Below are 12,391 nucleotides of genomic sequence, written 5' to 3'. Positions count from 1 at the left end.
GAGAAGTCACCACTTTCTCCCAAACCTATAGAAAGGACATCCCAAACATAGACTCTGTGTGTGTGTGTGTGTGTGTGTGTGTGTGTGTGTGTGTGTGTGTGTAGGTGATAGTTGCTGTGTTTGTGAACTCCCTCACGTAAAACCTGCAATTCTACTTATAGATTCCTTCCCCTTGCAGCTGATCTTATGATCCATTTCGTCATAATTCTTTGGCCTGAGATTTCATTTTTATTGTGCTGTTCATTCCCTGGACATGGAAAAAGTGGGCATTCTGTGACAAAGGACTTATCCTGTCTGGCAGCAAGATGTCTGACGTCACTCTAACATAACTTACCACAGTTTGAAATAAGAAAGTGCTTCCTGAAGGAAGAAAGACAGTAACCACTCCTCTCAGTGTGGTTTCTGTCAGACACATGTCTGCAACAGCCCTGGAAGACACTTTATCTAATGCTTCAATAATGGATTCTCTTCAAGGGACTCGACACTTGGCCTTGCCTTCTCTCAGGTCGCTAACCTGCTCCTATTACACGGGCTTTGTTACATGGGCATGGCACACTCAGCCTCTGACATCACTTAGAAATGATATTAGAAATGTTATTAGAAATGACATCAAGTTGCACAAGTGGTTCTATGTCTGTGCTTGCAGAGGAATTGGTACTAAAATATTTACAATTCTCTGCTTTATTCTGAATATATGGATTCACATGTCTCTCCTCTTCTTCCATAATATTTTCTAGTTTCCGTTTCTACATACTAAATATACATTCATTTTATTTCTAAAAGACAAAACAAAATGGATTGAACAAAAAATTTACTCCAATATATAGGTTTTCCAAGTCTTTTTTACTAAAAGTGATTAAAACCTAAGAATTTGAAAACGAAGTAATAGCTATAGTTCCTCATCTCATCTTTGGGGAAAATAACTATTTCATTCTCCCTGCTAGCATCTTTACAATTTATTCCTATGCTGCAGCAAGTAAATTCGAGCGTTAATGTTCAGACATGTTCTTTCTCTATTTTTTCTTTTAGGGCTGATGTAGGCATGGTAGCCAGTGACAAGCTAAATGGAGCCTTTGTTTCCACTGGTCCCTCAATGGAAGACACACCAAGAGATAACTGAAGGGGTTCTTCCTTCTCTCCTAAATCTGTTTGCTACTATGTTGTCTGTTTGTGATTCCAAGTCTTTGGTGGAGACTCAGTGGTCTCCCTGACTGTCAATGAGCTCTTTTTATTTGTTTCTTTGTTAGTGCCTTCTTCTTGTTACTCTACCTCCTCAGTTTCCATTAGAAAAGCCAACCACGAGGGCATCCTGCCAAGTTATGTACCCCAGCTTAGCCAATTCATTGCAGTTCTCACAAATCTTAGGGAAGCCCTCATTGGGCTAGGAAATGATCCAGAAATCATAGAGAAAATGGACTTTCAAATGCTGGCGTTCTCTTCCTTCTATTAGAGATGTTATTTCTTTGTAATCACTTAGGAACTTCTTTCTCCATCAATCTGCTTTCCGTGTTAGGGTTTTATTACTTTCCATTCCTCTATTCTTTAACTGAAACATTTCTATCCTAGAAATTGAACTCTTCTCGTGTTTAGAATACCGTTTTGAATAACTGTTTTGGCATCTTTTCCAAACATACTCCAGTATCATTGAGCTCCATTATTACATGTATAGAATTGCAAAATAAATGGTTATTTGTTAAAGGAATGAGAGAGATGTGGTTTAATCATTTGTAGAAGAAATGTAAGTTTTCTGCTGAGTTTAAATCAGAGTAAAATGACAATGCTAAGTGACTGTATCTAGCAATGCTCGCTAATTGACCTCTACCAACACAGCAGCGTTTCGTCTCCTGGCATCTCTCACAAGATGTCAACTAGTCAGCAGAACAGAGGGGCAGGATGGCAAAGTGGTTTAGAGAATGAATGACCCCTCCTACTAGACAGCCTGAGTCTGACTTGCAGCTCTAGCATTTACTAGCTGCATGACTTTGGGCAAGGTGCTTGATCTCTCCACGTTCAGTCTTCTCTATAAAATGAAGATCATAGTAATCATCCCTACCCACTCGCTTCATAGGCTTGCTGAAGGATGAAGTCTGCTAATATACGCAAAACGCCTAGAAAATAGCTGGAATAGTACTATATCTAAATGTTCACTATTATTATGCAGTTATTGCTTGTCTTGACAATGACTATAATTCAAAGCAAAACACGAGGTGCGCATACCACATTTTACATCAACTTCCAAGAGAATGACACAATACTGAAATACTTCTTTCAGGAATGTACTGAAACCTGGGAACCTACCAAAGAAAGCCATTACTTCCCTGAGTCAATCATGTCACTTTCTCTTTGGCATCTCTTAAATTAATCACATAGTCATTAATCACCAACTATTACTAAAAGGAGCCAACGATGTTGAAATGGAATATATCTATAGTCTTGTGACAAACTACTCTTCTGAGATATTCCTATTTACCTGCAATTTAAGAATCCTATTTTTTTTTTTTTTTTTGGATAGAGTTATAATTACATTTACATGCTACAGAATTTTCTTAGTTTTTATTGTCATTACCTCTTTATATTTGATGGAGATCTTGGCAAACACCAAGGTAGAGATTAAAACTGTACACAAATGCCTTTTTTTGGCGGCAAATTATTAGGAATTTAAGTTAAACATTTTTTTATAGTATGGCATTAACTAACTTGTTTATCAGCCAAAGAGTTTCTACATGGGTTTAGTCAAAAGTTCCAAGTTATATTAAGTAGTTTTTTCAGCTCTGTTTTAAAGTAGGATCAATGCCACCCATAAGTAAAAAACTGTAATTTCAGATACCAATAAATCAAATAAAACAATAATGTTTTATTAATACAAATTGCTGTCAACCATGTTAATTTGTAAGAGGCTGAAATGTTTCAAAAAAGGTATAACTATTTATGGCAGATGCTTCAAGGCAACGCATGAAAGAGATCTGTGTTAACATTTTCCCTGATTTACCTTTCCCAGTCAGTTTATGAGAGAGTGGAAACACACGGAAGATTCAGTCTTCACATCTAAATGTTGGATACTCAGCTTCAAGTCAGCACCAGTTAAAATATAATTACTACTGGGGACCTGTATCTTATTTTTTGGGTGTACTAATTGTATAAATTAGTTTTAAGTGAAAGTGACATTGGATAAAGATTACATTTTGGTCAAATCTAGTCTGCGTGTTTGTTTTGTTATTTAACTGCTCAGGCCTAATGAATAAATGATCACTCTTTTGTCCCTCCAGGAGATGAGAAAACATTTGATTTACTTCCCTTTCCACACAATCAGTTGATTTGCATAATGCCTAATGATGCTTCTTTCAGATTCCCATGTGTTTATTGCTCCAAACATGCCAATGGACTCATTTAATGGGGAAAAATAATCTTCAAATTCAAAGGAGAATCTGATAATATTCCCAGGCAGCCAGATGCCCCAGAGAAACAAGATCCAGTTTTTTTGGTTGTTATCAAATGACTTACCCACAATGACGGCGGTAACTGTGAGAAGCACAAAAGCATTCCGAAACAGGTAACTTTTAACGTCCTCCTTTGTGATGTTCTGCACTTTCTTCTTAGCCAAGAGTGTGCGTTTCCGGACTCCTTGCTGGAACCTCTCCATCCTGCCTCCCATTTTAGGCTCTTCTCCATTACTTTTAGTCATATTTTACTTCTCCAGGAGTGTCTTTTCTTTGCACTTCAATGTCTTGGAATCCCCCCCAGAAAGCCAGACCTCTTTGGTTTTAAGAGACCAACACAACTAGAATAGAAAAGAAAGAAACAAGAGTTAGTCTCCAGGGGTGGAAAATCAGTGAGCTCCCCACCAGGAGAAGCTGTTGTCCAACTGCATAATCTCAGTAGGAATTAAGGGCTGCAAAGTCGCAATGCCAGGTTTCAAGGCTAGAATGTGCACCACGTGTGAGAAATGTGCAGAAATTTAGAACATATGAGTAGAAACTTGTGTTCTATTTTTAAAAACTTGTCTTTCCCCCTCCAATGAGGCTGTAAAAGGGTTCATCAGAGCTGGGTTGACTGAGCACCCTCAACCCCCACCATATCCCCCAGGACCTAGCTGAATACTAAATGTCCAGTTGAATTAAATGCACAGGAAACACTCAATAATTACTTGATGGCTTATGTTGTATACATGGTGAAGGCATAACCAGGTCAGTGAAGTGAATTAAGATATTGATATTTCACAGTTGGTGCTTTCTGTTATATATAATAAGGTAACTATCTTCTTCATGAAGAAAAACAAACAAACCATGAAAATATCAATGAGCAAATATGGCCATGAGAAGAACACAAGTAGCCACAGGACTTGGGAAATACACGTGACTATTTCACAGAGTAACTTTGAAAACTTTTTCTGTGAAATAAGCAAAGCACTCTGGGAACATCTATAAATGATCTGAAATCATAATTCATTTTCATTTTAGGTACAAGTAGAAGTACAATGCACTATTTGCCTTTGTGGCAAATACACTGAAGTCTTCTGAGGAAACTATCACCAGCTTCTAAGTATTTTCAATTTTAGGATTCCTAGAACAGATGAGAGATGACTCCAGTGTTCATCCAAACATTACAGTGTGTGGTTTCTAGTTTCTTTAAAGTGCTACTAGGTTATTCGAATATATCAAAGTAAATCGCTCCTTCGTGGAAACTGGATGTTTTGAAAAAATCAAGGGATACCTTCTGCTGTTTTACAGGATTTCTAATCCATAATTTTCCCCATGGATCCATCTAAGTAAAAATGAGTGGTGCCTGTGGACGTGTGTATCTGGCAACGCAAGCAGCCGGCGTGTGGGAGGCAACTGGAAAGGACTCCTGGGGGCTCCTGGCAAATCCAAGTGTGGAGAAAAAGATTTGCCTTAACAGTTTTGACTTTCAAATAACATGACAGGGTAGTATCAGCGATAATAAGACCCACAACTTGTTTAAGACATCACAGCAGATTAAAAGTTTAGGGAAAAGGGAAGAAGAGAAGACGCTAGACCAGATTTTTTTTTTTTTTTTTTTTTTTTTTTTTTTTTTTTTACTAATCTGATTCCCTTTACCAGTCACTTTTAAACAGGCCAGTTCAGCCTTGATTGTTTCTACAGCTCGAACCACAATCTGCCTCTAATCCGTCCTGAATGACTCAACTCCAAATTACCAGAGAACACAGCATAAACAGACACCTCACCCACGACATTAAATTACTAACATGAACTTTATCTACCAAAATGGCTAGCTTTTCCTCTCCCTACTCCTCTGCTTGGGAGACACTATCCATTGGCAGAGAAGTGGAACGAGAAATTAAACCCAGCAGGAAGACAGGACGTTAGACTTACCTTTTCTGATTTGTAACGGGTGGGGGATCCCCCAGGCAACGGCAAGGTGCGTTCCCCAGCAGGTAACAGCTGCGGAGTAACAAAACGCAGTGAAACAGGCATGCATGTGCTCTGAAACTGCAAGTTACTATCAGGGCAACTTAAGAAAAGGGGCGGAGTCTGTGCCCGGGAAAGGGGGAGTGGGGAAAAATGAAAACACCACAGGGGGAGGAGGGAGTAAACCGAGGTTTCTGGAATATTGATTAATCTTGGCGCACCAGAAGCATGCTTGGTGGCTTTGTTTTGCTCCTTAGACCACTTTCATGCTTTGTCAGTTCACTTTCATTAGAAATGCAAAGCCGGGACCAGGAAGAATTGAAGACTAACGCGCACACACATACTCAGAAAGCTGGAAGTCTTGATCAGGACGTTTCAAAGAAGATTTTTCTAAGGCTAAATTTAATTATCTCACATTATTGCAGGTTTCCTTCCCTTTAGGAAACACGAGCGTGTGCTCTTTTGCCTGGTTGTGCAACTGTTATAAAAGAGTCCCTCTTTTTAGAATTGGGGAAATAACTGACATTTCTTGGGAAAACCCGGAACACAATCAAACAGGGAGGGGAAAAAAAAAAGCTTACTATAATTCTCTAAACTTGCCTAAAGTTACTCAAAACACAAGATGAGACATGCCTCTATTTAAGCTGTTTAAACTCTATTATAACAAATCTAATCTAGCTCAAACTGCCTTCCTTGCAAAGACTAAAATGGTGAGTACAAAAACAAAGCACCTTGCTAAACTGTAAAATAAAAATTTAAGACCAAGAGTGTAAATACACACTTGAAATTTCGTGATTTCAAAAGATACGTTGCTGTGCAAATAGACGCTTTGATTTTAAGGGATGCTAAATGTAGCCCCCTCCGCCGGCCCCACCCATCAATGCCCTGAGCATATAACTTGCACTTCTAGTGCACTTTTCTAAAGAAGGAAAATAGATGGCGAAAACAGATTTTAAGAAATAAAAAAATTTTTTTGAGCCTGACTCAACTCCAAAACTTAGAACTTGTTTAAACATAAAGAAAAAAAAGTTTAATAGAATCCAAAACCAATTCCAAAACTTACAGCCAGAGGTCTGTATTCCTGTTCATTAAATCTCGTATTCTACACGCAAAATCTGCTTAATTTTTGTAGCTGTCATCCAAGAAGAAAGTGCATCTTTTTCCTTCATTACCAAATCCAGGGGAGATTCTAAAGACATGTCTCCTGCCAGCTTCAACTGTTCCATGCGTGCCCTTTTGAACAGCTATTGATATGAAAGCAATGGAGTCACGTAAAAGCTTTAAAGTTACAAATTAATGGCAAGTACAACAACTTTAAATTTGGCATCATTTTAAGAGTTTATTGAAAGTATATACTCTTGACAGTCCCAGCTCTCAGTGATCTTTCTTTTCTGCTGATGCCCTAGGTCACTTAGCAGCTGTACCACGCTGTTTAACACTTAGTTATATTGTTATCTACTGCTCCTTTCTTCTGAAAATCTGTTAAATTTTGGCTTCTCAACCAAGTTATAAGTTCTTTGAGGCCAAAAACCAGTCTTATGCTTGATACATAGTAAACATTAAAGAACTTTTATAAATGGGTGGCATAATATGAGGGCATGAAACAAAATGCTTTTCAACCTTCTGGGTTAAAACAAAATTACTGATATTTATGTTGGACTTCTGGCTTAGGTGTGTGGAGCAGATGTCATTTCTTAACACAATGATTACATTTTAAAGCATTTATTGTATGAAGTCCTATCTGAGCATGGATTTAAGGGTAATTTGTCCACATTTCTTGTGGAAGTGACCCAGTATTTCAAAGGAATTTAAAAGGGAATCTTTAAATGATTCTAAATGGAGTTTCAAGCCAAGTGGCATTTCTGCTTTTCAATCCTGTTTTTTTCATAGGTAAGAAAAAGGACTAGAAAAACCACACTTCGGTTAGCATAGAGATGAGAAAGCCCTAGTACCCTTTCCCCCTCTTGTTTCTAATCCCTAAAGCTTGGTTAAAAACTATTTCATTATTTTAGTTTGCATAGACATTATGGGAGTCTGGTATACCCTCAAGAAGGGAAGTAATTCACCACTGAAAGTTTTGTTGGCTGTAATAAAAACCTAATGAGAAAATGAGATGCAAAGAGTCTCAGTTCAGAGTTCATCTGAATTACAAGGTTTCAGTCTGGGGGAAATATTGGGAATTACTTCTTTTAAGCACTACTTTCTCTTTTGGAAAGCTAGAACAATAATGCCCTTGGGGCAACCTGGATTTACTCAACACATATTTCCACTTTCCCCCTTACTTTATAAATAAAACTCTTGAGCACCAAAACATTATTTTTCCTTCATAGAAAAACTAAATAAGTGAAAGATCAAGAAATTATGAGAAAGCCTCTGTAGGCTGCACTTCATTTAAAGCTACTCTGGATAGGAGACACAGAGCCAAGGAATCACATTAATTTTGGTATTCCAGAGTAAGAACAAACAAACAAAAAATGTGGCAAATGCTCCTGCTTTTGAAACGTCTTCCAAGAATTTTCTTTGAACATGTTATTATACAGTATGTTGTAGGTAAATTCTTTTTTTTTTTTTTTTTTTTGAGACAAAAACGTCACTATAACAAGAAACAGCCAAATCCAGCCATGCTTAGACTATTCCCATTCATTAGTTTCAAGTACAAGGGATCATGACTACAATAAGCATTGTAACATAGTACAGAACAATCAAATTTCAGCATTTGAGGAAGAAAATGGATTCAAAACCCTTTTAACGTTTATCGAAAATTTTCCACTTTCATTTTTAATTTCATGAGGGATTTTGTCATTCCTTGTTCAAATAACTTGCATTTTAGGATCATCATAAAGAGTGTCAATTCTCCTTCTAGAATTTGGAAATTATAGAATGTTACGACAATGAATGGGAGCAGATTTAACTAGTGGAAGTACTAGAAGTGGCAGGAATAGAAGTAGTATTTATGGTAGTTGGTGTTTTGTTTTGTCTCGATTTTTTCATTCTTGGGTTTGAATGTAAAAAGAAAAATAACACACACAAAAAATCTGTGGTGAATAATAGTGAGTTGGATTTTAAACCAATTACGTTTACTTTAAGCCCTTACGAAGCCTGAAAACCCCAAATAGAGGTGAACTATAATTAACCTTTATCACATTCACGCATTCACTTATTGATTCATCCAACAAATCTTAAGTACTGTGTTCTAAATACCAGTTCCATTCCTCAAGGGGCCCACAAACATATATATTATTATGCTCTGTGCAATGGCAGGCCCCACGGAGAGTTATGGGACCTCTGTGCTGAGGCCTATTTACCTGGTCTCCCTACGAGACTGAGAACTCCTTGAAGGAGGTCTCAACACTGTATGTAGAGAAGGCCCCAAAACACCACATTGAAGACCTTGAACTCCTAGGCGAGAAGGAGCCACAGGATTTATGCACAGGAGTGATTTTACTTTTAGGTTGATGCAAAACCTGTACATGAGTAAGATTTGAGTTAAGAAGCCAAGGGGGAAGAGGAGCGTTTGCAGACTGGGATAGTTCACACATTTAAAACAAATGCAAAAAATTTCCATTGAAAAATAGAGGCAATCTCACAATACTGAGGTTTTTCAAGGGACAGGCCAGTATTGAGTTCAGACCGCCTTCATTAGATGAGGTGTGTGTTCTCCAGGTCACTTGGCCTGTCCACTTCACTCGTAGTTATCAGTGTGTTCCCCTTTAACAAGCAGTCTGAGCAAGGGCAGAGGGCTGGGGAACCCCAACACAAAGGGGAAGAAGAACAAAAGGAGCCCCCTGAATAGATCCACAAATGATAAGCAGTTATACCAACCATTTTATCACAAATTAGCTGAGAGTTGGGCGTAATGGTGGTTTAAAGAAATTTAACACATTTTCTCCATGTTAAATCTAATGGGGGTCTGCTTTTTAATGAAGGTTTCGCAAGTGTTATTGCTATTATTTATGACTTACATTGGGAAATGGCATTTTTCCCAGTTACTCAACATGAGCCAAACCTCTGAAGCACCAGAATTTTGGCTGAGTTGGGAAAGATCACGCAGGTTAATTGGAATTAAAGCCTTCAGCATAGTGCTAGAAATGATAACAGTCAACATTTTTATTAGGCTTTATAGTTTTATAAGCACTTGTACACATATTATCTAATTTAGTCTTTGTGACAATGCTTTGAGGGACACTCTATTATTACAGGTCCTGTATATCCAGATGTTGACATGCAGCTTTGTAGGGATTAAGCAATTTGCCCCGGATTCCAGTCAGGGAATGACAAATGTTCTTAACAGTTCTTGAAATTTTGGTTTCTCATATTTTTCCAAACGAAAACCCAGTAGTTTTATTAAAGACAGATAGAATGAAAGTGGTGGACCTTCCTTAAAAGGAAGGTCTACCATCTGTAATTTCTTCTAGGAAGCCAATCCTAAACTTCTCCTGCTCCTGCTCAAATCCCTGACAAGGTTGCGTGACCCTCCTATGTGCTCCCAAGGCTCCTGAGCTTAAATTTCCAGAGCGATCACCACCTTGTTCTGTAATTCTCCCTTTCTAGAGAGATTTTTGAGAGCAGAGCCTGTGTTTGTAGCTACTGTATACTCTCAATAACCAGTATAGAAGGTGCTCGGTAAAGAGCAGCTGCATGAATAAATGAACACAACACAACCACAAATACAGTCCACCTGCAATCCTCAGACTTGGAGAAAGGACCTCAGTAAACATCCAACTTAAAAAAGGGAGAAAAAAGCCAATGAATTCCCTTTGCAATCATTACAGTATGAAATAGACGCAAGTGGGGCTGCTCTAATTGAATGGGTGGGAGGTGGGCATCAGAGCTTATCTCAGTGTCCTCCTCTCCCCCCTTCCCAGGTAGGACCCTCAGGCACTTCATCAAATCATGGATTCAACCCATCATCCTTGAAAACAAGGATGAATAAAGAAGTCAAGTTGGCTTGTACCATGATTCCTTAGTACCAGGTCTAGCTTTAGAGCTTGGGATCTCCCATTCCTGCTCCCACTGTCTTTTTAATCACTAAACCACATGTTCCTTCCCTCCCAATTTTGCACATCATCTGTAAAATGAGGTTAGACTAGATTATTTTTGTCAAGTCACTTTCCCTATTAACATGCTGTGATTCTAAATCACATCATGCCAATAATGGGCTTGCTCTATTCATTTTGGTCTATTTAGTAAAGATACACATTTTTATATGCACTCAATGATTAATGGCTTCTCATTAGATTTCTCCGCTGCAAATTAAACACAAACATACAAATAGTCAACAAAGAAAGCTTACTGAAGGGCACGGGTTTTATGAAGCACAGTGATGACATGAATCTTTTATAAGCGTTTGCTCGTATAGAATCATAATTACAGCAATCAAGACAGATACACATCTTTTGTAAGGAAAAAAAGTAATTATAATTTAAAAGCACACAGCTCAAAGTTGCCACCACAAAAACCACTATTATAGCAACTATTTCGCATTTGGACATTTTTTTGGCAGGAGGTCTGGGCATTGTTTATTGTAAGTCAGAAACAGGCACTGAGAAAATATGCAAATTTTTTAAGCAAGAGAAAATGCAGCTTTGGGTTGAGAAAACAGGGTGAATGGTGGAAACTGTCTGGGTCTTGAACACAAATCAACCTTAGCGGCTGAAATAATTTTGGGTCATTAGATGCTATTTTAGCAATCTGGGGTAAGGTCAGAATAAAATTATTTTATGCTTTAATACATACATTCAAGATTTGTGTTGCGCTCCTGAGTCAAAATGCATCTTCTGCTAATGTTGTGTTTACGGATTGATTCGAAGCAGAAAGATCAGGGAAGAAAGTCTCCAGAATGCTTACTGATCCCATTTTCTATGGCCAGGCAGGGAAATTGCTGTCACGTCACGAGGCAGTTCACTTCCGGGTCACAGAAGAGGCAAAGCAAGCCTCCTTCTTCATCCAGCTGCCTCCCCACATGAAATCACACTTGCCGAAGAGGTGAAATGAATTCAGGGTGACCAGTGCATTCCTGTCAACAGGCCTCAGTTGTAAAAGGGTATTTCTATTAGAATTGTGTAAGTCCAGTAAGTTCTTCAAAATCTCTTAACATCATCAGATGATGATATTACCTATTTTCACCTATTTTCTAAATAAAATTCTCTAACATGTATTGAAGAAAAATACACTGAGACTGGATTTTGTAAGCTTGGGCACATATTGTGGTCCTCTCCTCTACATGAAAGGTGACACAAGAACTGGGTATCAAACATTTTTAACCCTGTGTTCAAATAAAATCATATAATGAAACAAATAGCAATGTGGCAATCAAGGATAAGCCTAGGGTCGGCCTGTTGGCTCAGGCGGTTGGAGCTCCATGCTCCTAATTCCGAAGGCTGCTGGTTCGATTCCCACATGGCCCAGTGAGCTCTCAACCATAAGGTTGCCGGTTCAACTCCTCGAGTCCCGCAAGGGATGGTGGGCTCTGCCCCCTGCAACTAAGATTGAACACGGCACCTTAAGCTGAGCTGCCGCTGAGCTCCCGGATGGCTCAGTTGGCTGGAGTGTGTCCTCTCAACCACAGGGTTGCCAGTTCAATTCCCACAAGGGATGGTGGGCTGCGCCCCCTGCAACTAGCAACAGCAACTGGACCTGGAGCTGAGCTGCGTCCTCCACAACTAAGATTGAAAAGACAACCACTTTACTTGGAAGAAAGTTCTGGAAGTACACACTGTTCCCCACTAAAGTCCTGTTCCCCTTCCCCAATTAAAAAAAAAAAAAAAAGTCACAGGAAAGTGGAAAGTCCTATTTCTATTAAAAAAAAAAAAAAAAAAAAAAAAAGGATAAGCCTAATGTGGGGACAGGAAGCCCAGAGCAACTAGATTAGATTAGATTTGCGTTTCCTCTGCTGTCCCTTCCCCGTCCATCTTCTCTTGCTCCCACTGCCGGCATCTGGACCCTGAGTGGGTTCCCAGGGCAAGATATGGAAACAACTGGATCAGGAACTCAAAGCACTCAAA

At 38.8% G+C, this 12,391-nt stretch overlaps 1 protein-coding gene across 1 annotated transcript in view; it reads right to left on the bottom strand.

The window, feature by feature from the left end:
• The window catches only part of SLC1A3 (solute carrier family 1 member 3), a 78,301-nt gene extending 72,810 nt beyond the window's left edge, over positions 1-5,491 (bottom strand). The window contains exons 1-2 of the mRNA XM_019737239.3: positions 5,352-5,491; positions 3,502-3,778 (exon numbers count right to left, since the gene is read on the bottom strand). Of these exons, the coding sequence (XP_019592798.1) occupies positions 3,502-3,682 (181 nt within the window). The 5' untranslated portion in view covers positions 3,683-3,778; positions 5,352-5,491. The remainder of the gene's footprint in view (positions 1-3,501; positions 3,779-5,351) is intronic.
• Positions 5,492-12,391: the final 6,900 nt, after the last annotated feature.

The sequence above is a fragment of the Rhinolophus sinicus genome, chromosome 3 (assembly GCF_057876585.1).
Source record: "Rhinolophus sinicus isolate RSI-liver-muscle chromosome 3, RSI-T2T, whole genome shotgun sequence".
In the NCBI taxonomy this organism is placed as follows: domain Eukaryota; kingdom Metazoa; phylum Chordata; class Mammalia; order Chiroptera; family Rhinolophidae; genus Rhinolophus; species Rhinolophus sinicus.
This window is presented reverse-complemented; position numbering and strand designations above follow the sequence as displayed.